Source organism: Photinus pyralis, unplaced genomic scaffold, assembly GCF_008802855.1.
Source record: "Photinus pyralis isolate 1611_PpyrPB1 unplaced genomic scaffold, Ppyr1.3 Ppyr1.4_LG7, whole genome shotgun sequence".
NCBI lineage: Eukaryota > Metazoa > Arthropoda > Insecta > Coleoptera > Lampyridae > Photinus > Photinus pyralis.
In genome coordinates this window covers 30747738-30771885 of record NW_022170738.1, presented here as the reverse complement: position 1 = coordinate 30771885, position 24148 = coordinate 30747738, and the positions used below count along the sequence as shown (strand labels likewise).

At 35.7% G+C, this 24148-nt stretch overlaps 1 protein-coding gene and 2 long non-coding RNA genes across 3 annotated transcripts; 2 read left to right on the top strand and 1 right to left on the bottom strand.

Annotated features, from left to right (window-relative positions):
- Positions 1-5729: 5729 nt before the first annotated feature.
- On the bottom strand, positions 5730-6102 carry LOC116177493. The gene is made up of 3 exons (XR_004146684.1): positions 6045-6102; positions 5849-5988; positions 5730-5798 (listed from the first exon to the last, which is right to left on the bottom strand). It is a non-coding gene; the product is annotated as an uncharacterized LOC116177493 (long non-coding RNA).
- Positions 6103-6746: 644 nt separating this feature from the next.
- LOC116177517 lies at positions 6747-7214 on the top strand. Its single transcript, XR_004146688.1, has 2 exons — positions 6747-6796; positions 6869-7214. It is a non-coding gene; the product is annotated as an uncharacterized LOC116177517 (long non-coding RNA).
- An 8838-nt stretch (positions 7215-16052) lies between these two features.
- LOC116177407 lies at positions 16053-17099 on the top strand. Its single transcript, XM_031496380.1, has one exon. It carries the CDS (start codon positions 16066-16068, stop codon positions 16990-16992), a length of 927 nt encoding a protein of 308 aa, XP_031352240.1. The 5' UTR covers positions 16053-16065; the 3' UTR covers positions 16993-17099.
- The last annotated feature ends 7049 nt before the right edge of the window (positions 17100-24148 follow it).

The following is a 24148-nucleotide window of genomic DNA, read 5'->3' as shown; positions in this document are numbered from 1 at the left end:
TCTCTACATTTTTCCCTTTCCTATCAAAGCTGTTCAGAAAACCTGAAACGAACCCGCGCTCGCGACCCTTTGACAGCCTCCACCGCGTGCTCCGTTAACCGCAATCTACCATTGTTATATTCTGCAATCAACGCCGGCCAACAAAACCGAAAGAAAGCAAACGCAAGACACAAGACTTGCGTCTGTTCTTATCGCATCGCATGCTATACAAAAAATTAAAATGATTGCGAAATTTACAAAAAAGTGTAGTCGAACCATCGCAGTCTTCTTGTCTGTCATCAATTAAAAAGTAGATTTTACATTAACTTTGAAAAATACATGCAGTTACGACCAGAGCCGCTGATCCTCTACCGCACATTTCGGAAATTTAGATAAATTATGCGACAGAAAAGCCGTTCTTTCATTGATCTTAAAAGCGTATACTGGCGGATCTAATTGGAAGAGAATTCAAAAGAAAAAAACTGCTTTTGCGTTTCAGGAGCGAGAGCTGTTTCGATTTACTCGTATGCCTTTCGCGTTACACAATGCTCCCTGAAAATGGCAAAGGTTTGCCGGTAGAACTTAGAAACGGATTTAAATCTCTAGGTATTGTTATTGCAACGCCACATCAAAATGTGATCAATCATCCGTCGTCATCGTTCAATGGGATCAAGCATAGATACGGGTAACAATCGAAATCAGTACACTTATTAAGAAATTTTAAAAGAAAAAGAATTTTTCTACCATGCCTATGCTATCAATTAAAAAAGTAGATTTTACATTGACTTTGAAAAATAAATGCGGTTACGACCAGTGCCGCTCATCCTCTACCACACATTTCGGATATGTTAGATAAATTATGCGACAGAAAAATCGTTCTTTCATTGATCTTAAAAACGTATACTGGCGGATCTAATTGGAAGAGAATTCAAAAGAAAAAAACCGCTTTTGCGTTTCAGGAGCGAGAGCTGTTTCGATTTACTCGTATGCCTTTCGCGTTACACAATGCTCCCTGAAAATTGCAAAGGTTTGCTGGTACAAATTAGCAACGGATTTAGATCTCTACGTATTGTTATTGCAACGCCACATAAAAATGCGATCAATCATTCGTCATTATCGTTCAATGGGATCAAGCATAGGGAATACGGACAACAATCGAAATCAGTACACTCTTTAAGAAATTTTAAAAGAAAAAGAATCTTTCTACCATGCCTATGCTATCAATTAAAAAGTAGATTTTACATTGACTTCGAAAACTAAATGCGGTTACGACCAGAGCCGCTGATCCTCTACCGCACATTTCGGAAATGTTAGATAAATTATGCGACAGAAAAGCCGTTCTTGCATTGATCTTAAAAGCGTATACTGGCGGATCTAATTGGAAGAGAATTCAAAAGAAACAAACTGCTTTTGCGTTTCAGGAGCTAGAGCTGTTTCGATTTACTCGTATGCCTTTCGCGTTACACAATGCTCCCTGAAAATGGCAAAGGTTTGCTGGTACAAATCAGAAACGCATTTAGATCTCTACGTATTGTTATTGCAACGCCACGTCAAAATGTGTCATTAGTACATCATCGTTCAATGGGATCAAGCATAGGGAATATGGGCAACAATCGAAATCAGTACGCTCTTTAAGAAATCTTAAAAGAAAAGGAATCTTTCTAACATGCCTCTGGCACAACCAGTCCAAGCGAGCATCACAGTCACTTTGCTTAGAACCGGACATCTCACGCCAAGCCGAGCTGTGACAGAATGTTTAAACATAATTACTTTAGCGTGCGAATCTTTGAACAAGGGAATATTTCAAGTGATCATCTTTCATTAGATTCAACAGACGGCATTTTTCTGGTTAGTAATACGGGAAACGGAAACAAGGCGTAACATGATATTTTATTGGCTTTAAGCGCGCCCTCTACGTAGTGTGATGTGGAACTTCAGGAACATTATTTCTCATAAATTAAATACTAGTGATGACAACACAATGCCAGAGGTACAAATGAATTCTGTAACGCTCCACATTTGGTATTTTCGGACTTTGTGCTGTATGCATAATGAATTCATACGTAAACTACATCTAGTCAATACCAACCTGTACGTAAATGCTTCAATTTACATTCGGTCTGTTATCCGTTTTACATTACGAATGATTATTGATTTCTGCGTTGCAACAAGTCGCAATTTAATGATAGTAAAAGCGCGGTGGTAGTAACGCCAACGGTGCTTAAACCTAATTTAGGGATTTTCATAAATTCGCTTCGAATGGCCCTCCGAAAGCGGTCAGGTGGTTTCATTTGCGTCGGAATAATAATATAACCATAACTAATGGGGTAGATGAGCTCGGAGCAAAGGCGCCTTGTCCGACATACAAAGGTTAAACTTATACCTACTCGGTAAACAGTTGATTTCCGTGGAAAAAGTTTATCGACGAAAGTTACCAAAGTGCCTGGGGCATTTTCGAACGATAATGGAAGGAGGATTATTTTCGTTATTACTAAGTAACTGAAAATTATGTATACTTTGTTTCAAGGGTGCTGAACCTTTCGTCACACTATCTGACGTCATATCAAAATTAAGGCAGGTCGTAAATTAGTAGTTGGTTTACATATTGTTACATTGACGTTTCAACTTATTTATTAAGGTGTCACTATCGTTCATTATTATCAGACCGTCCAAGTTGACAATCACTTGTAAGGCATCTGGTCCTGATAGGTTTTTTCCTGTCCCCAGGTTTTATAATGGCTAAATGGTCATGTATTTTATGTAGAGGAACTCCGTTGGTATGAATTAATAAACTCGAGATTAAACTTTTTCCCCCGTTTGTAATCACCTCATGTAACCGATTCTTTGCACCGACGACAGTCGAAATGGATACTGCCAGAGCATCAGAAACTCTTTGAGATGAAGTGTATGATGGTTACAGAAAACGCATAGGAACATTTGTAACTTAAAGTTTGTTTAGGCAGTTCGTAAATTAATATTTCGTTTACCTAATGTTGATGTGAAATTAAGCATGCTACCAATGTGAAGAATACGCGTTAAGTTGCGCGAATTTTAATGACCCTTAACTAGCGATTTGCAGAAGTAGAATAGGCCATGGTTTATCGGTAAGCCTTTCGCATTTATATATCTTACAAATTTGAGATAAAGCGTAGGCATTATACCACAGGCTCATTGAAATAACAACGCATACATACAGTTTCTGTTCTTTTGCCACACCCTCGAGATATTCGCATAAGGATCTTGAATATCTACTGTTCCGATTTATTAAAAAAAAAACGCAATTGTGAGAGAAAACAGGTAGTGAAGATATTTATTCCTGAAAAAACTCTCAAATGTTCATATTCAAATCGTATGTACAAAAGAAAAAAACGCACTACACCACAAGTAGGTATATATGTATAAACGGCCCAAAATAATATTCTTAAACACGCTGATTCTCTTCTGCCTCATGAATATAATCATCATAATAATCTTCGTCACTATCAAATTCGTCCAAGTTGACAATCACCGGTAAGATGTCTAATGTATCAATATGTTGTTCCCGTTCCTAGGCCTGGTTTATAATGCTTCTGTATGATCAAAATATCTTTTCCATTTTTCCGGTGTAACCTAAACAATAAAGTTATTAAGTACTATTGTTTCACAAAACAGCATATAAAGAGGTTACTTTGTGCAGTGCCTCATTCCATAAAGACAAAACGGCACTGTGTGTGACAGGCTGAATTGAACCGATCCTTGCATCGTAATGCCGTTTGCATTCTGACCATACCATTTCGATTGGATTATACTCGCAGTGATATGGAGGAAGTCTCAAAACACGATGACCATGTTGTAATGCTAATTCGTTCAATCTGTAAAAATCAACATGGAGTGAAAAAAAACCATAACAATCAGCTTCCTATCCAAAGGTCTACCTAACTGCAACCAAACATTTAATTATCAGCGATGCCTACCTAAATAGTTTTGGTGGTATATGATTTTTCACTACTTCCCAGATCTGATCTTGCATCATTGTTGGTGCAAATGTAATGTCTCGTGATGTTAGCCACTTTATAAGTGACATTTTTGTCCAACATTGATTTGGACTTTTTTCTACCAATCCTGAATGGTAAGAAGCGTTGTCCATAATTATAAGAGAAGGTTCATCCAAGTTCGGGATCAATTGTTGTTCAAACCGCTTCTCAAAGTTAAGGCAATTCATGGAGTCATGATAGTCTCCGGACTTGCTACCAGATTTAAAAATTAGACTTGCGTTTGGTACAAATCCATCTTCTGATCCTGCATGGAGTATTATATACCTGACCCCTTCACCACTTTTTTTTCTAACTGTTTTGAGAGTACCATCTTGCCAGCTTCTTCTAAAAGACCCTTTACTGTATATCCAGGTTTCGTCTAAAACCACCGGTCGTAATGGAAAGAGTGAAGTTTCGTTGTGTTTAAAGTCTCTCAAAAATTGTAGTCTTCTTTGAGCTACATAGAGCTGTTCCATTAAAAATAATCTATTAGAAACGGTACATCTCCGCCACGTGAATTTCAGTTTCTTCAAACTGCGGGATAAAGAGGTAGCAGATATTTCTACGCCATCAAGTCGTTGAAGATTACTGTGTAAAGAACGGAGTGTAACATTCTCACCTATAAAATCAATTCCATAAGTGCTCTCGCGAACGTCTTCATTTAAAGCAAATCTTCCCTTAGAACATAAAGAATGTTATTTACCTGTCGCATACATTGCATAAATCCGTGTCCTTATTACATGTTCATGTATTTCATGCAGCGGAGGTCCGTGAGATAAACTAATAGCCACACTTTTTTGCGATTTGTAATCGTCATCTTTTTAGCGCATTTTTGCAAAAAATTTTTTTTGTAAAAAGTAGCTTTTAATCTCACTTTGGCTGGCTGGCTGGCTGGCTGGCTGGCTGGCAGTAAATGCGCGCTCGTAGAAAAACGCTTGTAAAAAGACAAGGAGTGTACATGTAACTATCGGGGCCGTGTAATTAAGAACGTTAGGGATGGGGCTACAAGATTTGGAGTCGACGACATCTGGGCGCCATCCCCGAGCGTATTATACTAACCTGGAGATTTTTCAGTTTTTATCTATCTTCTTCTACAGTTTTTCTCCGATTGTTTTCAAATTGGTGTCGTCGGGAAGATCTTGTCAACGCGCACAACTCCTGCGTTGCGGAATTTTGTTTTTTTTTCCTAGGGGCGAAATAAACCACCTTTTGCGCGGCGCGCTTCGAGGGGTAGTCGACTTTGGGCGCCCAAAAGCTTCTTACAGCGCGAATCGCGGTCTCTCTTTCTCGTGTCACTAATAGAAGGTCGAGCTATGTGAAGTACCCAAAAGTTGAATACGATTTTATGCCGGGATTTTAGGGAAATCTACCAAAATGTGAATTACGAATGAACGGGACGTCGGAACTGTGTATCGACAAAGGGAATGTGGTAACCCCCGACGAGATCTTACTGATGGTGGAGTCGAAGCTTCAAATCCGAATTGTTGCGGGTGATCAGAAGTGGGTGTCGACAAAGGGAATATGGTAACCCCCAAAGGATTTTAATGATGGTGGAGTCAAAACTTCAAACGCGAATTGCGAGTGCACGGTAAGTGAGAAAATGGTACCGACAAAGTGAACGTGGTAGCTTCCGGCAAGATCTTATTGATGGTGGAGTCAATATTGGCTAATAAAACACTGATCTGCCACACAAAAATGCGCTGAAGTCCCTTCGATCTCACACGAGGACTTTGATCATTTTTTAACACCTCTTGTACTAATTCTTTTTACAGTCCACAACAATACACCCAGGGCAGCACAAACCCTCTGTGATTAAGTAAGCATATGATTATAGCAAACGCATAGGAAACACTTACATCATATACTGCGCTTACGGGTGTTCAAGTTTTGCCTGCTTCTTTTTCCCCTTGGAAGTACTGAATCAACTTCAAAATCAAACTTTGCTCACCTTCTGTGTATCGGTTCGTCATATTTACCTAATTGTAACGGTAATGACCTAAATTCATGATATGAGCGAATCGAACCTTTATGTAAAATTTTTAAAATACCTACTTGTCTGTTAACGGCGTTGCTGCACTGTGGACTTGCCTAAGCGTTTTCAACTTTGATGATATTTACTTCACTTTTAACACAAACTAGGTACCTAATCAAAAGGCATTTAACACTGGAAATCTGTCTATAACGAAAATCGTTTGACGGATTGATATTATTGACAGATCAATAATTGGTTTATTTGTCACGACTTACGTTAATGACGTAATTTTTTTGTCTCAATCGATTTAAATGTAATGAAGAGAGAATCACATTTATGACGTCAGGTTCAGCACCAGTGAAACAAAGTATACAGTATGATTGGTTAACGTTACAAGCAGGCATGTAGAGAGGGTGGTTTTTCTGCAGTGTACACGACGCATAAATAATATGAGGCGTTGAAAGCCAAAGTGGTACAAGTCCCAAAATTGCAGTTTTGAGATAACAGCGACCTCTATATGTTATTGGGGAAAAGTACCATGTGACAAAATTTAAAAATTCTCACTTTTAAATTAGACCTGTAGATTGCGCTAGTGAGATCTGCATAATAACGTTTTATTCAATTCGTTCAAAGGCAAAATGCTACAAATGTGACTTATACCATTTTGCCATTAAATGGAATTGCAGATATATTATTACTGCATTTTTCTTGGTGAAATGTGTTTTGTCGACATTAAAAATGAATTGTAGTGATACTGAAAGTGAGCCATTTCCTTCTAGTGAAAGTGAGTACGAACCAGAGGATTACTCATCATCAGAGCCATCAGATTCAGGTAAGTATGCGTGGTTACAAATTCAATGATTGCACTTCAAGAAATCTGAGCCGTACAAATTTTTTTATAAAGAAACGCTCAATGAAGACTATCCTTTCAATGCTATTAGTTTACTGCCAAACCGAAGAGGTGCTCCTAAAATGTTCAAGGCCATCGAGCTTTCGTCTCTGTATCAGGGCCCACTTGAAAAGAAGAAAAATATGGAAGAACTTTTTCAATTTATTCCTCCGATTCATCAAAATTACTTCAAGGATGTAATTGGAAATTGTGACGTTGAAGATCCTGGGCCCCTTGAAGAATTGGAAGAAGAAGATGATGACAGTTAGTTTCCCCATTGTTTTGGAATATACTCGTGTTTTTATTTTTCATATAAATTATGTTTTATTTCCTCTTTTGGTAATAAATTTTTAAAAACGTTTTCAATTTTATTGTGTCTCATTGCAACGTTTTTTAAAGGTATAATAACTTTTTGTTCTTATTATTACAGAGCAAAAAATCTATTATTGTGGTATACCAAAACATATATTAAAAAGTATTGAAAGTCATAGTGGTCTAAGTCACAAAAAGGTCAAAAAGGTAACAAAATTTTAAAAATCAAACTACCTTCCAATCTATATATTTTAGTTAGACCTTCACAAATAAAATTATCACAAAAAAGCGTTTATATTTATGTTCAGGATTTTTTAATTGACGTGCAACTTTAGGTTAATTTATCTAAAAACAAAGTTTTTGGACTTAGACCATGCTGCCTCTCAAAGCCTCATTTATACATCATTGCCAATCTAAACTTGAAAAAGGGGAAAGAGTGCTCTCCGAAACGTAGTTAGTTGCCTAAATAAATAAACTAAACACACACGAGTGATACCAGAAACAATGTCTAATAATAATAATAAACCTCGTGGAAATCTAAATGAAACTAAAAATATAATACATTATACATACTTAATACGACAGCTGATTTTAAATTCGTTATGTTTTATTAATGCGGGGGTAACATGTTCTCTATAAGGAATATTACAAATATATCTGATACACAAGTTCTGAATTATGTTCATGATTTGCTTATATTATAATCGCTGGTACACGAGAGAAAAGATTCGTACAGTTTCATGTTAAACTAGATTGCACTATTTAATGCTCCTTTAAGGGAGATGCAGTTCAGTGGTTTAACAAATTTTGGTGTGCAGTCCTACAGTTAGTTCCGTCGTTCGTGCGAAAACAGAACAATGTTCACAAAAAAATGTCGCCATTCACGGGAACGCCAGAAAAAAATTACTTCAATCTAGTGGCATAAAATCTCATGAAAAGGAAGAAGTAAATTATTTATAATTTTGTTAACAACAATAGTCTGTCTGTTTATAATTTCAACAACTGTACTGCTCCATTTTGGAGCATTTCGAATATATATGAGATATAATAATGAAATCGTATGTGAAACTTACGAAAACACCCATGATTTTGATTCAAAAAGAGCGCTTTTTTCTCCATACATTAATTTTTTTCCCACTATCGATCATCCACCCCTGATTGGGAGAACATGTCAATTTTCGTACATACATAAAGTGTTAAATAAGGATTATCGGGGTCTACTAAAGCAAGGGTAGAATTAATCTAATCTTTACTAGGATGAAGGAGATTGTAAACAATAGAATAAAATTCAATAAACCAACACCGATTTATGTTCCGCTTTTGCGGAAAAACAGCTTCTAAATTATTTAGACATAACCTTGTTACAACTTGTATGTCTGCTCCATTCCCTATAATTTATTAGTATATCCGTTAAATTGAAAGAAACATCGGCATAGGCCGCTACTATCATTGATTAAAACTGAAAGACTACAGTCAATTGGGAGAAGCTTATGTTCTCAACTTGTTATTGCAAGGAAGCAACAAGAGAAATTTCCCCATAATTCCATTAATCCAAATTTTCACCTTTTCACTAATCCCCTCCCTTTGTTATACATTCATAAATCAACTTTTTACTTTATTACCTCGTAATAAACGGGCTTATCTAATCTCGGTAATGGAAATGTAATTCGCCTAAATGGTATTAAAATGTCTTGTTGTGTAAATACACTCGACAGCAATTACTTTTAACGCAGAAAACGGTCTCGCTCGGATTTAAAAAAAAAGCACCATTAGTATTGTGGGATATACAAATGAGTAGTTCATTTATTGATTATTCATGCGTTTAAGGGCGGTTGGGGTTAATATTTTCTAAAATTTTAATATTAATTACATGTTAAGTTTTAAGGGTTAGGGGAAAAGGGAGTGTAAGTAATTACAAATATTATTTTTTTTAATATTTAAATACTCAAGATTTGTTCTTACTTCACGTTTAGAATTTGATGTTACTTATTACTATTCTATTCGCCGATCAAAACACATGTGCAGATACTTATCCAGAGGGTGAACAATAAATGCCCTGCAATTACAATTGGAAAACTCACACAACGGCTACACCAAAGCTTTTAATAAAATGTACAAGCTTTATTTAATTACGAGTTATTAAATTCCCTTTCGGGCATTTCATCCACAGAAATATATAAGTGATTTCATCCGACAAAAAACACCCAATTTCAAGGTATGGGTAAGTATAAAGTATTAAATAACGGAAATTTAAATTTCCGTAATGAAAACAAAAATGCTTTATTACAATACAATTTTCTAAATTAGTACTTTTTTGGGAAAGGAATTTGTGATATACGTAAAATTGCAAAAATGTATTCCCGAGCAGCAAAAAATCATCATATTCGTCCAATAAGCGAATTAATTAACAATGCGATCTGTATGAAATAATTTTACATTTTATTGTACTTGCTAACTATAATTACAAATTGCAATCCGCGTGATCAATAAGCAATTTCATATTTGCATTCTGTGTGTTATTATCGCAATGAAGACTGCTGGCGTTTAGTGGGATGTAGACGGATTACCAATTTATTTATGCAACAGTACTTAAAATTGAAAATAGCAATTAAATTATTGCTGGGATGATGGGGATTCTAAGTGCTGTATCTACCAATTGCAGATTCAAATACCAAATACCTACTATATTGATTTACGTATACGGATTCTAGTTAGGGTGTCGTTTCACGATATCTTCCCTTGTGGCTCAGGTTTATCAACTTTTTGATTGAACAATATTTTAAATTAAATATGAAAGGAATGGCTTTGTGTTGCGGTTTTCATGTAGAATTATGTTACGAACTTCATTAGAATACTAAAATGGCTATTGTACAGAAAATATGCCCGTTGGCGCTCAGAAGTTTGAGCCATCTATAAAGAGATGCTAATTGTTTAAGTTATTATTACCGTCTTTTTGAAAGAACTTTACCAATAAAAGAATTAAGCTTTTTGTTACAATTCACGCTTAAAAAACTATTTAAAATAAAGCGGTCAGTTCTGCCAGATGTCTCCACATGGTATGGAGTTAATTGAAGATATGAAAATATGGCGTCCGAGATAAACTGGGCTAGCGGGATCTAACTGAATAATATAAAATATTGTTGAGAGTTAAAAGAAGGCTCGAGAGGATAATGACGTGGCAGAAGACCAATTCGGATTTAGAAGAGGGATGAGAACAAGAGATGCGATTAGATGTGTAAGAACAATAGGTGAAACATACCTGGTAAAAGCATTTGATTGTGTTCTGTGCGTAAAATTCATGTACATTTTAAACAATGGGGTTGATGAGAATGAAAAAGATTCTATGGCGCGTCCTGTAACTTTCTGCTTACAGAAATAAAAAGTGCTTAAGTCATTTGTAAATTTAATCTAATAAAACCACCATACCGTAAGACTGAGCTTCAATTACTACTAATTTGGAGAAACCGCCCCTAAAAATTGGCATACAGGGTCATGGAAAGGGCCCACCTCTGACACTGCAAACAAGAAGCTGTACCTAGAAACGCCACTTACCGTAGGCGCCTAGATAGGGACTAGGGAGTGCTGACCTGGACATCAGTGACCGAACTGATTACCGTGGGGCAGTGCGGTATGAGGAATCTTCGGGATCTTCACTATTCTTGGTGGCCTACTAGTCAAACAACACCTGGAAACGTCGCGAAAACCAAAGACTACCTGGAACTTTGAGGTATGAGAAACATTCATCAAAAAATTGGGAAAGAAGCCACAATCGATGAAATCTTATCAAACCAACGCCCTTCACCCACCAAACCTCGACGCAGGGGTTGCGGTTGGCTGGTTGTTGTTTAGTCGCCTTGTACGACACGCAGTGCCCTCTGCGGTAGGGTTATTCTTCAACCCGCCCCTACACGGGGAAATAGTTACATAATGGAAAACTAACGAAAAAAATTTGAAGCCTAACATGAATGTACCGTTACGTAATTTTATGTTTAAATTAAACAATCCTGCAAATGCTCTATCTATCTGTATAATTAGTTATTTACATAAAAGTCAGGAAAATGGCATTACTGGCGAGGAATATTGAAGTACGAGATCCATTTTTTTCTCAAAGTTTTTTAGACAATTTTGCCTCAATTGATTTTTCACACAAAACGGAACAAATTGAAGCCTGTGTATTAGAGTTAGATTCCTATATGAATGAAGCTTCTTGTAGTAGCTAAAATGAACTCAATTAAGGATCTGTTCTATAAGGGTTACATTACAAACCACAAGCGTGCATATTGTAACGTATAATGTGAATTATGTTCCAAATATTTATACAGCTGAAACTATGACTGCAATACCAACCAGAACAGCATTAAATTCGAGGGTGTAGTTTCTCAAATGACTAAAGCCCCATTTTAGCAAGGCGTAATTAAACATTCCTAAAATGTACATAGTACAATTGAGTTCGTCTTTTGATATAATAATATTTTCCTGTATAAACGGGAAAGAACGTTAGTTCACCGTAAGAGATTTCAGCAAGAATATCATCCTCATTTCCCGAAATGGTTAATTACCTTAATTTCTTTTACAACACAATCACTTAATTGAGGTTCAAGGGTAAAATTACAATTACTGAATTCTCTGTGTATGTAATAATGAATTCAAAATGTTTCAATTAAGTAGATGCATTACGTGGTGGTAGTTTAAAGTGCGATTAATTAATATTTAATGTTTTTAAATACAAACGGTATGAGGCAACTAAAACATTCTTCTTAAGTTCTGAATGACGAAATATTTCAATAAAAATTACAGGTATGTAGAAGTTCCGGTTTAAAATGGAACAACTCGAACTCGAAAATTAGGGATTAAACTCAATCACATTTATACTGTACCAAAGTTATTAACCATTGACCCCATTTCTATACAGGGTGTTTTTTTGGGAGCTTTAGTTAAACGTTTCTGGGAAAGTAAAATACGTAGGTTTTTGAAAATTTGTACTTAGGAGTTACTCTGAAGGACGAATCTATGTAAAATATTTTCAAAAAGTCCGCACTTCCGGAAACACCGGAAGTAGATAGTAATTCCGTTATTTTAAATGGCAACCCCTATTTTTTATTGCATTTTTGGATTCTACGTGAAATTTCAGTTCTTTTGATACCATATGTCGATATCTGCCATTTATGGTTTTTAAGTTATTTTGACTTTAAGAAAAAAAATGGCGGATGCAGATGGTACCTTGATAATTGATTACTTGAAAAAGGTTATAGTCATGGCAACCCATTTTTATCAGTGCATAGAGAATGAATAGGGCTTTCTTTTAGTGTACTTAAAAAGAAGTTAAGTTGCGTACAACCGCACCTATCGAGATCCAAATTTAAGAAACTTCAAAGTCTAAAAACTCAGTTCTTTAAATGGAATGACCATGTTCTTACTATTGCATGAGATAGAGAATCGAAATTGGCATATTTTGATATTACATGTTCCTATAGCTATCTTTAACAGTTTCTGATTTATTCCCATTTCATTGAATTGATCTCGGAATTGATGCCATTTTTTTTCGCATTTTTTTTTTAGTAGTTGGCCATGATTTTATAACAATCGAATTTTAAACAAATCAAGGAATGGATTCTTTAATACCATTGATTCTAGTTCTAGTCTAAATAATTCATTAATAAATAACTCATTTATTAAGGACATAGGACGGAAAATTTTTGAAAAATCTAAACAGAGTCGTTCAACTGAATTTCTTAAACAAACAGTCTGGAAATTAAGAGAGGTAATGCGACATCTGTTTTAGCAACAATTCCATACCAAAAATGTCTCAACGAAGTTTTTTATATTTTGAATTGAATTTATTTTGTTAATCTTGCATTTGCAATTCAATTCATTTTCTTAAATATTCTCTTGTAGAGCTTTGTATCACTTGTGCTTCAACGGTTTGTAGTGCATTTGCGGGTACAACATTTCAAAATTCATACAATTTCGTTCCAGTTTTCGAATGAATGTACGGAAAGCACACGCCGCGATTCTGCCCATTTTACCATAAATAACAATTAAATTCCAAAATAGGTGAAACCACTGCGAGTCATTTTTCGATTTTTGAAAAACTTATGTTAACCTCTAATAGTGGGTGATGGATTAGTGTCACTAGATTTGTTTAAAATTCAATTGTTTTGTTATAGAATCATGGCCGACTACTAAAAAGAAAATCCGAAAAAAATAGTGTCAATTCAATAAAATGGGAATAAGTCAGAAACTGTTAAAGATAGCTATAGGAACATATATTGTCAAAATATGCCCATTTCGATTCTCTATCTCATGGAATAGTAAGAACATGGTCATTCCATTTAAAAAAACTGAGTTTTTAGTCTTTGAAGTTTCATAAATTTGGATATCCACAGGGGCGGTCGTACGCAACTTAACTTTTTTTTAAGTGCACCAAAAGAAAGCCCTATTCACTCTCTATGCACTGATAAAAATAGGTTGTTATGACTACAACCGTTTTCAAGTAATCAATTATCAAGGTACCATCTGCATCCGCCATTTTTTTTCTTAAAGTCAAAATAACTTAAAAACTATAAATGGTAGATATTGACATATGGGTATCAAAAGAAGTGAAATTTCACGTAGAATCCAAAAATGTAATAAAAAATAGGGGTTGCCATTTAAAATAACGAAGTGACTATCTACTTCCGGTGTTTCCGAGAGTGCGGCCATTTTGAAAATATTTTACATCGATTCGGCCTTCAGAGTAACTCCTAAGTACAAATTTTCAAAAACCTACCTATTTTACTTTCCCAAAAACTTTTAACTAAAGCTCCAAAAAAACACCCTGTATTTCAGCTCCATAATTTACAGTTCAACGTGCAATGCATAGGTGCCAATGATTATTAAAATTCGCACTTATACGCAATTATAACTTGAAACATAAAACTAGATCCTGAATCCAAAACATAACCTGCCCTTCCATACCCCCTAGACCCCCAGGTGCTTCGTTAACTCGCAAAACGTTAATCCCTGAGAACTTTTGTGATACCCGTTTTGGGTAAATACACGGAACCGATAGGTCTGGAATACCCCCCAGCAAAGAAAAATTTGAGGATCCTTTGTCTACAATTAACATAAATTTATTAAGTACTCATGAAGATGTCTGTGTATACTGGGGGGTATTTTATACTCCCCCCTCCCTCAAACCCCCCGTTGCTACGTTCACTCGCATAACGTTAACAATTGGGAGTTCTTGTAATTATTAAAAAAATTACCATACTTTCTAGTTTTTGGAAAAATGCAAAATCGGAGTATGGAATACCCCCCCCCAAAAAAAAAATTGGATTTCCTTTCTCTACAATCATATCATGAATCCCAGGAAATGAAAGACTCGGTGTTTCTTCTCCCATAACTATCATAAGATTTTTGAGCACTAGAGGCAATTGTTAGGGCCCAGACCCCCCGGTGCTACTTTCACCCAGAAAAGGTTCATCCCTAACGACTGACATTCCCCTGCAAAACGTTAACCCCTCTCGTGACACTTGTGGTCGTCAAAGTATGCGTATTTTGTTCACAGTTTCTGTAGGTATCCTCAATGGTTGCTAATTAATTTTACTTGGATTTGTATGGACCTTGTGTCAATCCGGTTTACTCATTTTTAGATTCATTATGTTTTAGTTACGTATGATGAAATTGACAGAATTGCAAAAGTTTCTGTCAAAGGAAACAAAGCCGTAAAATAAGAAGTAGAAAGTTGTGCAGAGAATTTTATATTTCACAGAGATAACTCGAGGATTTAAACACCAAATAGGACTTAGCGTGGCAAAAACCTTAGAAAACACTATAAGAAAGTAGTTATGAAAAAATCGACAAGAACTTTCTCCGGGTAGTTTAAGGAAATCGGAAATGATATTAATGCATGCTTATAGTGAATAAACAATTTTTGTTACAAACAAAACAACGCAAAGTTAAAAGAGGGTTTTATTTGATATCAATCTCTCTTAAATCCGTCGAACGATTTTTTGTATTAGGAATCAAACTCTACGCGCCGATATTGTTTATGGAGCTAAAGCGATCGAAGTTGGATCAGGTTAGATAAACTTTCCTCTGACGTGACCCCATGTGCCATTAGAATTTTCTTAACTTAAGGGGTGAAATGTAAGAAATCATACGTTAAATTTAATCTCTTTAAATGAAATCTGATGACAAAAGCGATGAACAAAAGCCCGTATCGACGTTTTGAATGACAGTCAATGTATCAAGCTGCCAATTAACAGAAAGGTTATCTTGCATGAGGTTTACAAAGCCGTCACAACTTGTCTGTATGTGTCGAGCTTTTCTCCCTTCCAGCCATTGTGGCAGGACGCTACAAACAAAGCGAAAAGTGTAATTTCATTTTTACAAATAAAACCATTTATCGCTCAGAATTATATTCTATATTTACAACGCTATCTAGAAGTTCTGGAATGTAACGGAAGCGAAATCCTGAATCTATTTAGATATAGATATTACTTTAAAGTCACGTCCTGACGTTAGATTCTGTCGGATGGCCAATTTCTCTGGACCGAAATGAGGAAATTGTTTACGGTTAAACTATGAATTACATACTAGCTGTGCACCGGTACATTAGTTGTTCCGAGCCGGGAGCGATTCAGTGAGATATGAATGCACGCGTTGTTACGGAAAATGAGTTCAATTCGCTTACCTATCTGTATAGATTGGCTACCGGATGCCCATAATACGCTTTTATCTCTTTCCGCCGAATCACGAAATGTAATATTGGATACTTCCCTTAAATGGCACATTTTACCTACAAGCGCGCTTAAAAACACATACAAAATTTATGAATCCCCCAAAGTACCGAACGTAAAATTTTATGAATTTCGCTTTACTTACGAGTTTCCTCTGTTTCAGACAATTGCCACAAAATGGATTACGAGGATCACGTCTTTAAGGAGGTGAAAAACGCGTCCGCTCCCATTCCCGAATCCGAAGTGGATATAACGCAAGATTGTTTAGATATACTTCTCACCATTGTCGGATTACTGGGAATCATAACCGAGATATTTCTAATCTACATCATCTGCTACTACAGAAAACTGCACACCACCATCAACATTTACCTCATAAACTGGTCCATAGCTAATATAGGGGCCATTGTTATGACGATAAGTTGTTTTCCTATCTACTCGACCTTTAAAAACCTATCCTTGATGGTGATGTGCTTTTATCTCAGCATTCCCTTCGCGTTGTACTTCAACGTAATCTTTTTCATGATCATGTTAACACTGGATTGGTGGTTCTCGGCGTTTTGGCCGAATCCCTTGCAGAAATTTCGCGAGTACACTAAGTATATAATCGCGACAATTTGGGCGCTTTCGGCCATGTATTTCGTAACATCCGCCAGCCTCTGCTCGTTATCCACGTACTACTTAATATTCCATTACACCCTCCCGGTCCTGTTTACAATACTAATTGTCCTAGTCGCAGGCCTCCATGTGATCAGGATAATAAAAAAGCACAAAACGGGATTCGAATATTATTCCGTAAATTTGCTGTACATTCCTACAGGATTCGTCTGCTGCTGGTTTATGAATTGGATTAATATATTCATTCAGTATTATTCGTACGCCTATTATACCTTATCGGATTTAATTTTGTTTATGCACCCCATTTTAAATTTCGTGTTGTTGGTGATGTATGATGCCGATTTTAAAGCGTGCTTTTTCAAAATAATTGAGGGTTTCCCGTGCTTTTGTTTTAAATATCATAGAAGCAACGAAAGCTTCAATAACGCTAATGCGGCAATACCCGAACCAAGTGCGCTCGTTGATAATGGTGAAAGGTACTTTTAAAAGTGGGTACTTAACATTTACCTGAATTTGTACATAATACCTCCCCGAGTAATTTAGGCACTCTGTATCAAATTAATGTTTTAATAAACGAACATATTATAGTGATATTTTTCATTATCTTTAATTGGTCTGTTTGCTTTCTATTTGGTAGCGATCAATACCGACATTTGTTTATGTATCCACAAGTTTTAAAATCGATTAAAACCCCCTATAGGGACATTTATTCAGGTTTATTCTCGTGCCACTTGTTAAGCGTTTTGTTTGTCAACTGAGCAAATTTGCTACGTCTAACAAAAATTGGTATTCTGGTAGCCGTTTTGTTTGGTTAGCGTAACAAGATGCCTAGCAAAATTGCTACGATTCTTACGCCATTTCTGAATTGGCGTTAGCACTTTGTTAACGTGAAATAAATCACACTACGGCTACAGATCACGATATTTTACAGATTATTTCTTGCATGTAATAAAAGAATTAGAATTGATATGGTTACATGTCCATACTTCAACAATTAATTCGCAAACGTCAAAATCTTACCGCGGTTAAAAATGTGTTAAAATTGTATCGCTTCTGATTTTCCCTATTAAGGTACTTAGACGACCACAAACTTGCGGTTGCTTAGATACGAAAAGTCGAAACTGTCTTGCCAATGTGCTAATTTCGAATGCACTTCTCTTCCGCGATGTCCAGTTTTGGTGCAAATTGTTTCGCGAATACTAAAACCGCTGTGAATATATTTATTCTGGAAATAACCATGCCGAATATCCCGTGTGCTTAAAAATGGCTGATTAAATTTTGTGATTTTTCGTCAAATTGTTTTGCTACGAAGAAATACTCCAAGTCAATTTTTCACCCAAAATTTTATGATATTACTGCTGATTCAAATGCTCATGAGTCACGAGTCATGGATAGGGACGAAGGTATAAGCACCAATCTCTATGTACCATCGAGATTATTGAGGTCCAAGGCGAGTGCTTCCTACAAATCATTTTTGGAAGGAACATCTTTCTTAATATTTGCCTCAAACAGCCGCCTTTTTTTCTGCAGAAAAGCAGATATTCCTGATATTGCACGCGAGTTGTTTTATCTTGAATTAAAAAATGAAAGTCCGAAAAGAACAAGTTAATAAAATAAAATAAACTCATAAAACATATCAAACGAGATAAGAGTAGATAAGCGTGAAGAATAATAGTAACGATAACTAAAAAATATAAAAATTTACAAAAATGTTTTAGGCGAATTCAACTATTTCGGCTCCAAATTGCAGCTACTATGTCGTGGAGAACAGCAGTTAGTTAATTTATTCAGGGCTGCTGCCATTTCTTGGAGTTCTTTCAAAAAGAAAATGTTTTTCGAACTATTTGTGCGTATTTTCGGAATATACGGACAAGAAACGGCTACATTCATGCGGTATGGCGTAGCAAAACCGTAGCCACGCCCTTACTTGTTAACTCGCTTCTAGCAAAGTGCCACCAGAATTGCAAACAAACAAAACGACTTAACAATTTGTTAAACGCGACTTAACAAATTCGTTAAACGTAGCAAATTTGCTAAAATAACAATGCCACGAGAATAAGACTGATTATGCCTTATAGTTCAAATGACTTTGACTTTCATCTTATGCGCCCCCTAATTGGTCGTGCTGCTGACGAAGAAGAGAAGCTTTCACATAGATCAACTGTGATGCTGAATCCCTAGAAAGTACAGAACTAGCGGAGACGCTGAAATTTGCACGGATATTGCTAGCTGCTTAGAGTGGTGCGACCCGCCCCACGCCCCTGGGAATCACAAACATTATGTACCAATATTATTTGGTAATGATTCCACCATCATACTAATTAACGGTAAAAGATACAAGAAAATCGCATTTCGAAAGTATAATAGTATAAAGTATAATAACCTACGTTTTGGTAATATTTTTGGTATAACATTTAAAAGATTTATTCGAATAGATAACGAATACAAAACTGCCGTGGAACACATTTCCATTAGTAATTATGGTAACAGAAACACCCTTTATTTTGAGAGAAAAAAATAGACCTAGGTCTCAGAAGCTCAATTTTAAAAAGAAACTCACTAGCACAAACAAATTTGGTAACTCGAAGTCCATTATGTCCTCAAAGTGGGAAGTTAGTTTATGGGGTTAGAACAAACCAAAAGGACTCAAAACCTCTCCCATGCAATTTAATTGAGTGTAAAAAGAGGGGGGGGGGAGGACACTACATGTTTCGACTTACGTCATAATCAGGTGTACTCTACAAGGTGTAATGGTAAGAATTGAGGAGAGCATATATAAAATTACCTTACAGTGGCATGGCGTGCACGAACTGTCTACATACATTCGTAAAATTCATAAAACACCCCCAAAGAGCGGGGGAGTAAAACAAACGAGTGCCTACTCAACAGATCACCGATACAAAAGTTGTTGAAGAGGATAATGAATTAATTTCTAAACAGGTAAAAGTTGAACCTAAAAACTAAAACAGAATTCGGCTATCGCTAACTGTTTGGCCGATAAGGAACGTTTCTCGAATTTACTCGATTTCTTTAATGCATCATAACTTTCTTATTAAGATAATTGATTTTGACAAAATTTTCTTAAGGCACTTTTTTGTGTAGAATCCATCGCGATGAAAGACTGTAAAATTTCCTAAATTTTGATGTATCACTTGTTATATTTATATTAAGTATTATTTGCAATATTGCTGTTTATACATGAAAATATTTTTACTGCAGACATCTAGGTTTCAATGGCGAACGAAAGATGGCAAGATTGTTTAAAATGACTGGGTTATTTGAAAATTTTTATTACTTCCAAGTATTTTTAAATTCAAATAACATACAAAAAACAAAGGAGGTGAATAAAACAAATAAGTCATACAACATAGAAATAAATAATGCAGATAACCCAGAAATTGTCGTTTTTACAATCCTGCCATCTTTTGTTTACCACGGAGACCTAGATGTCTGCAATAAAAATATTTTAATGCATAAAATGCAATATAAAAAATAATATTTAATATACATTTAATAAGTGATAGATCAAAATTTAGGAAATTCTACACTCTTTTAAAAAAAACTCCAAAATGGGTAGGGTGGTCCATATGAAAATGTAGTCGTATAAGAAAAACCAAACACCCTGTATAAAAACTGTGTATCGTGATATATTCTACTGTACATACAAAAGTGTCCTAAGAAAGATTTTGCCAATTAAAGAAATCGACTAAATTCGAGAAACACCCCCTTGCGGTCAAAGCATTAGAGGCACCTAGGTCTATTTTTTTCTCTCTCTTAAAATAAAGAGCCACCTAATTACCTTCCTCCCGTTTTGATTCCGATGAACCAAAACATTCTCTACAGACGTCGCAACATTATTTCCGATGGAAGGGACATTGGCCCGTATGAATAAAAGTAAGCAAATGCTTATACTTGCAAAATTCAAAGTAAATACTCGTAAGTGTCCCTTTATACTGGTTTGTTTAGCAGCGCTGCACTGCGTCCTGTCCTTCTGCTTAGAAACGCTGCTAAGTCGCCCAGTGCGAAGGAGCACTTACGAGTATTTACTTTGAATTTTGCAAGTATAAGCATTTGCTTACTTTTATTCATACGGGCCATTGTGTAGTAAACGGTGGTGTAGCTTTTACATCCTTCTATACCCATTCTCGCTTTTTCTTACATCGACTTGACCTGTGTTCAGTTTCAGTCCGAGGAATCCGTGAAACCACCAGATTTTGTAGACTCGGGAAAATTATTGAAGAAATAAGTAGGCCAATGTTTAGGGTTTCCAGAAAATGCAGGCAACTCTTTGAACAAGGTAATCTTTCCAGTTGCTTTGAGTGAGGATCGGATCGTTTAGGTTTAGGCACAATCGGGTTCGTGCCGATGGTGGATTTTTACGGCGTGCAAGTTCGTTCTTCGACGGATGGAGTAACGCGGAAACCACCTAATCATTGGCACTTGGTCTCTTAACTTAGATAAGCGATTCTTCCATGTATCCCTCTGAAATCCAGTTGTTTGTTTCTATGTTTTGGTACACCATAAAGCCTATTCTGTTCCTTTACTGCCGTGCTTGAGTGTAGCCTGATCTACCTCTTTTTCCTTCACCTTTCCTTCTTACCTCCCGTATTGCTAGGATTCCTATGATATAATTTTTTGGCGTTTTCTTGTATCGGGAACAAGCATGGTTCTTATGTTCCACTTACCTATTTAGTCCAGTCAAATTAGCTCTAAAAGTAGTATAAACTGGATGTTATTTCACTGAACGAAACCAAGCGTATTCTATGTAAAAAAATTCGCAGAATCGGAAAATCATAGTCCCCCCGGCCGGAAACGCCGGGAACATATTGTTATAAACAAAAAACGAAGAAAAAATGGGAAAATGTCGTGTTTTTTCACATTTGACTGCCAATATCTCGTTAACTATTGCTCTGAGGGAAAAAATGAATAGAAATGAACTTGTTTAGAATAAAATTTTCTATAAGATACGGAACGCTTATTTTCAACTGTTGTTGTTTTTTAGGGAAACATGTAAAAACAGTAATCTCTAAAATTAACACTTTCTTATTGTTAAAAAATTCATTCGATCTTTTTGAAAATCCGTATTTAGTAACTACTTTTGATAACAAAACAATATGACAAACCAGATCACCGTAGGTTTCATACTCATTGATTAATTAGATAAACATGTAGAAAAAGATATGCTTTGTCTTTCAAACTGGGGGAGTACAAGAGTGTTCTCAATTTTTTTATACATATTATAACCCTAAAACAATCTTTTCGAATAATTGTCCCGATGATTCCTGCAAATCGACGGACTGTGCAATTTTTTTTTCAAAATCCGAAGAATTTTCTTAGTTAACAAATAGAATACCTCCCGAAATATAACAAAAAAAAGTATAACTGTATAATAGGCGAATGTAAAGCTCTCAGAAAGCCGTACATTAACAAAAAATACGTCCAAATCCGATTAATAGTTCACGAGAAATCAGCTTTTGACTTTGAAGCCAGTTTTCGAAACAACCAAAAATGATTTTGCAAATGGGGTCGCACCGATCGATTCTTTACAGCGTAAACTTTTTTTATGCTTCTATTTCATCAAATGAATGATTTTTATTAATCCGAGTGCCAAGGGCCGATTATAGAGGTACTTTTCTTGTTAAATCTCGGAAGCTATTCGATTTGTTAGTTAACTAAAAAAATTCCACAGTCCGTTGATTTGAAAAAATGATCGGGACAATTATTGGAAAAGATTGTTTTACGGTTCCACTATGTATAACAAAATTGGGAACGCTCTTGTAGTCCCCCTGTTTGAAAGACAAAGCATCTCTTATGAATTTTACTTAGTAATAACAAAGTGTTAATTTTCGAGATTACTTTTTTACATTTTTCCATAAATATTAATAACAGTTGAAAATGAGCGTTCCGGACAAACTGTATCTTATAGAAAATTTTATTCTAAACAAGTTCATTTCTATTCATTTTTTCCCCCCGAGCAATAGTTAACGAGATATTCGAAGTCAAATGTGAAACAAGTTAAAAAGTAATCGTAAACGATTTACATAAAGCGCATTTCCACTTGCATTCATTTCCCATTTGTAAGATGCAACTTCTGTTAAGATCGTAAAAATCCGGCCACAAATATGAAAGATAGCGTTGCACATGGGCAATCCATTGTTGACGTGCTACTTCAATTTCAGTTTATGAAAAGAATTTCATTTCAATGCTTTTCTAAATAAGAAAGTTGGAACTGCGCATGCGCAAACCTAAATTTTAAAACTAATTTACTATAACTAACTAATAAACTAAGATTTTCTTTTGTTCCAAGCGCCTAAGTATCAAATTTCACTTAAATAGTTCCATAGATAAAAAAGTTGGCACGGCGCATGCGCAAAATAAAATTTTGAAATTGGCGTTTGATTTTCCTTTATTCGAAGTGCCTATGTATCAAATTTCGTTTAAATTCTTCCATAAATAAAAAGTTGGCACTGCGCATGCGCAAAACCAAATTTTGAAATTGGCGTTTGATTTTCCTTTATTCCAAGTGCCTATGTATCAAATTTCATTCAAATACTTTTATAAGTAAAAAAAGTTTGCAATTCGGTTTATAAATGGTCGAGATGCGAAAAGGGCACTGTGAATTTTGAATCGATTCGATCCAACTTTTGGCATTGCGTATTATATGGCTAAATCTATGCCCATATTGAATTTCTTGCAATTCAGTTCATAACTAACGGAGATGTAAAAGCGATCGAACATTTCTAAACAAAGTTATCGTTCACACGGACAGATAGATGAACAGACAGACAAAGGAACAGACGGACAGACCAACCGGCAGGCGACAGATAGCAATGCAAAATTATAAACGATCTCTAGGATCGTTAATAACGGCAAAAGTGTAAAATTATGGAACATGTAAAAAACGGTTTTTTGTTTTTTTTACAATAACTTTTTTTGTAAGCGGTACAGAAAAAATTCCTTCCTTGGTACAAGACTCGACACCATAATGAACCAAATAGCGAAAAAAGTAGAACAATAGCTCTTAAGATAAAAAACTAGTAGCGTCGCAAAGTTAGCGGACGGACGGACGGACGGACGGACAAAGTGGCCACAATAGCGCATTTTTTTTTTATTTTTGTGGAAATGCGCTAAAAACACGACATTTTCCCATTTTTTCTTGGTTTTTTGTTTATAACAATATGTTCCGGGCGTTTCCGGCCAGGGGGACTATGATTTTCGGATTCAGCGGATTTTCTTACATAGAATACGCTTGGTGTCGTTGAGTGAAGTGACAACATCCAGCCCAAACCGTAATTTGACTGGACTAATTCCTTTCCGTCTATCATTTTCCATTTTGTTGCCTTAACGTTGCGTTTTGTTCTGTCCCTGGTGCCCTCTTTTATTACTTTTTCTGTACGATTTTGTGATTGTCCGGTCTTTTTCTCTTCCTGTAATTTTATCGTACAGTCATCTCCTATCCAAACGTTCGTTCCCTTAAGATTTCTTGCCTTATTGTATATTTCCATTTTTTTTACTGCATTTTTGTATCTTGATTTTAATTGATCTGTTCCTGCCTGCCTTGTAGTTCTCCAATCTACTAACTTCCACGATATCGTTTTCTATGTTAATTCTAATTGTTTCCAGGATCCCTTGAATCTTGTTT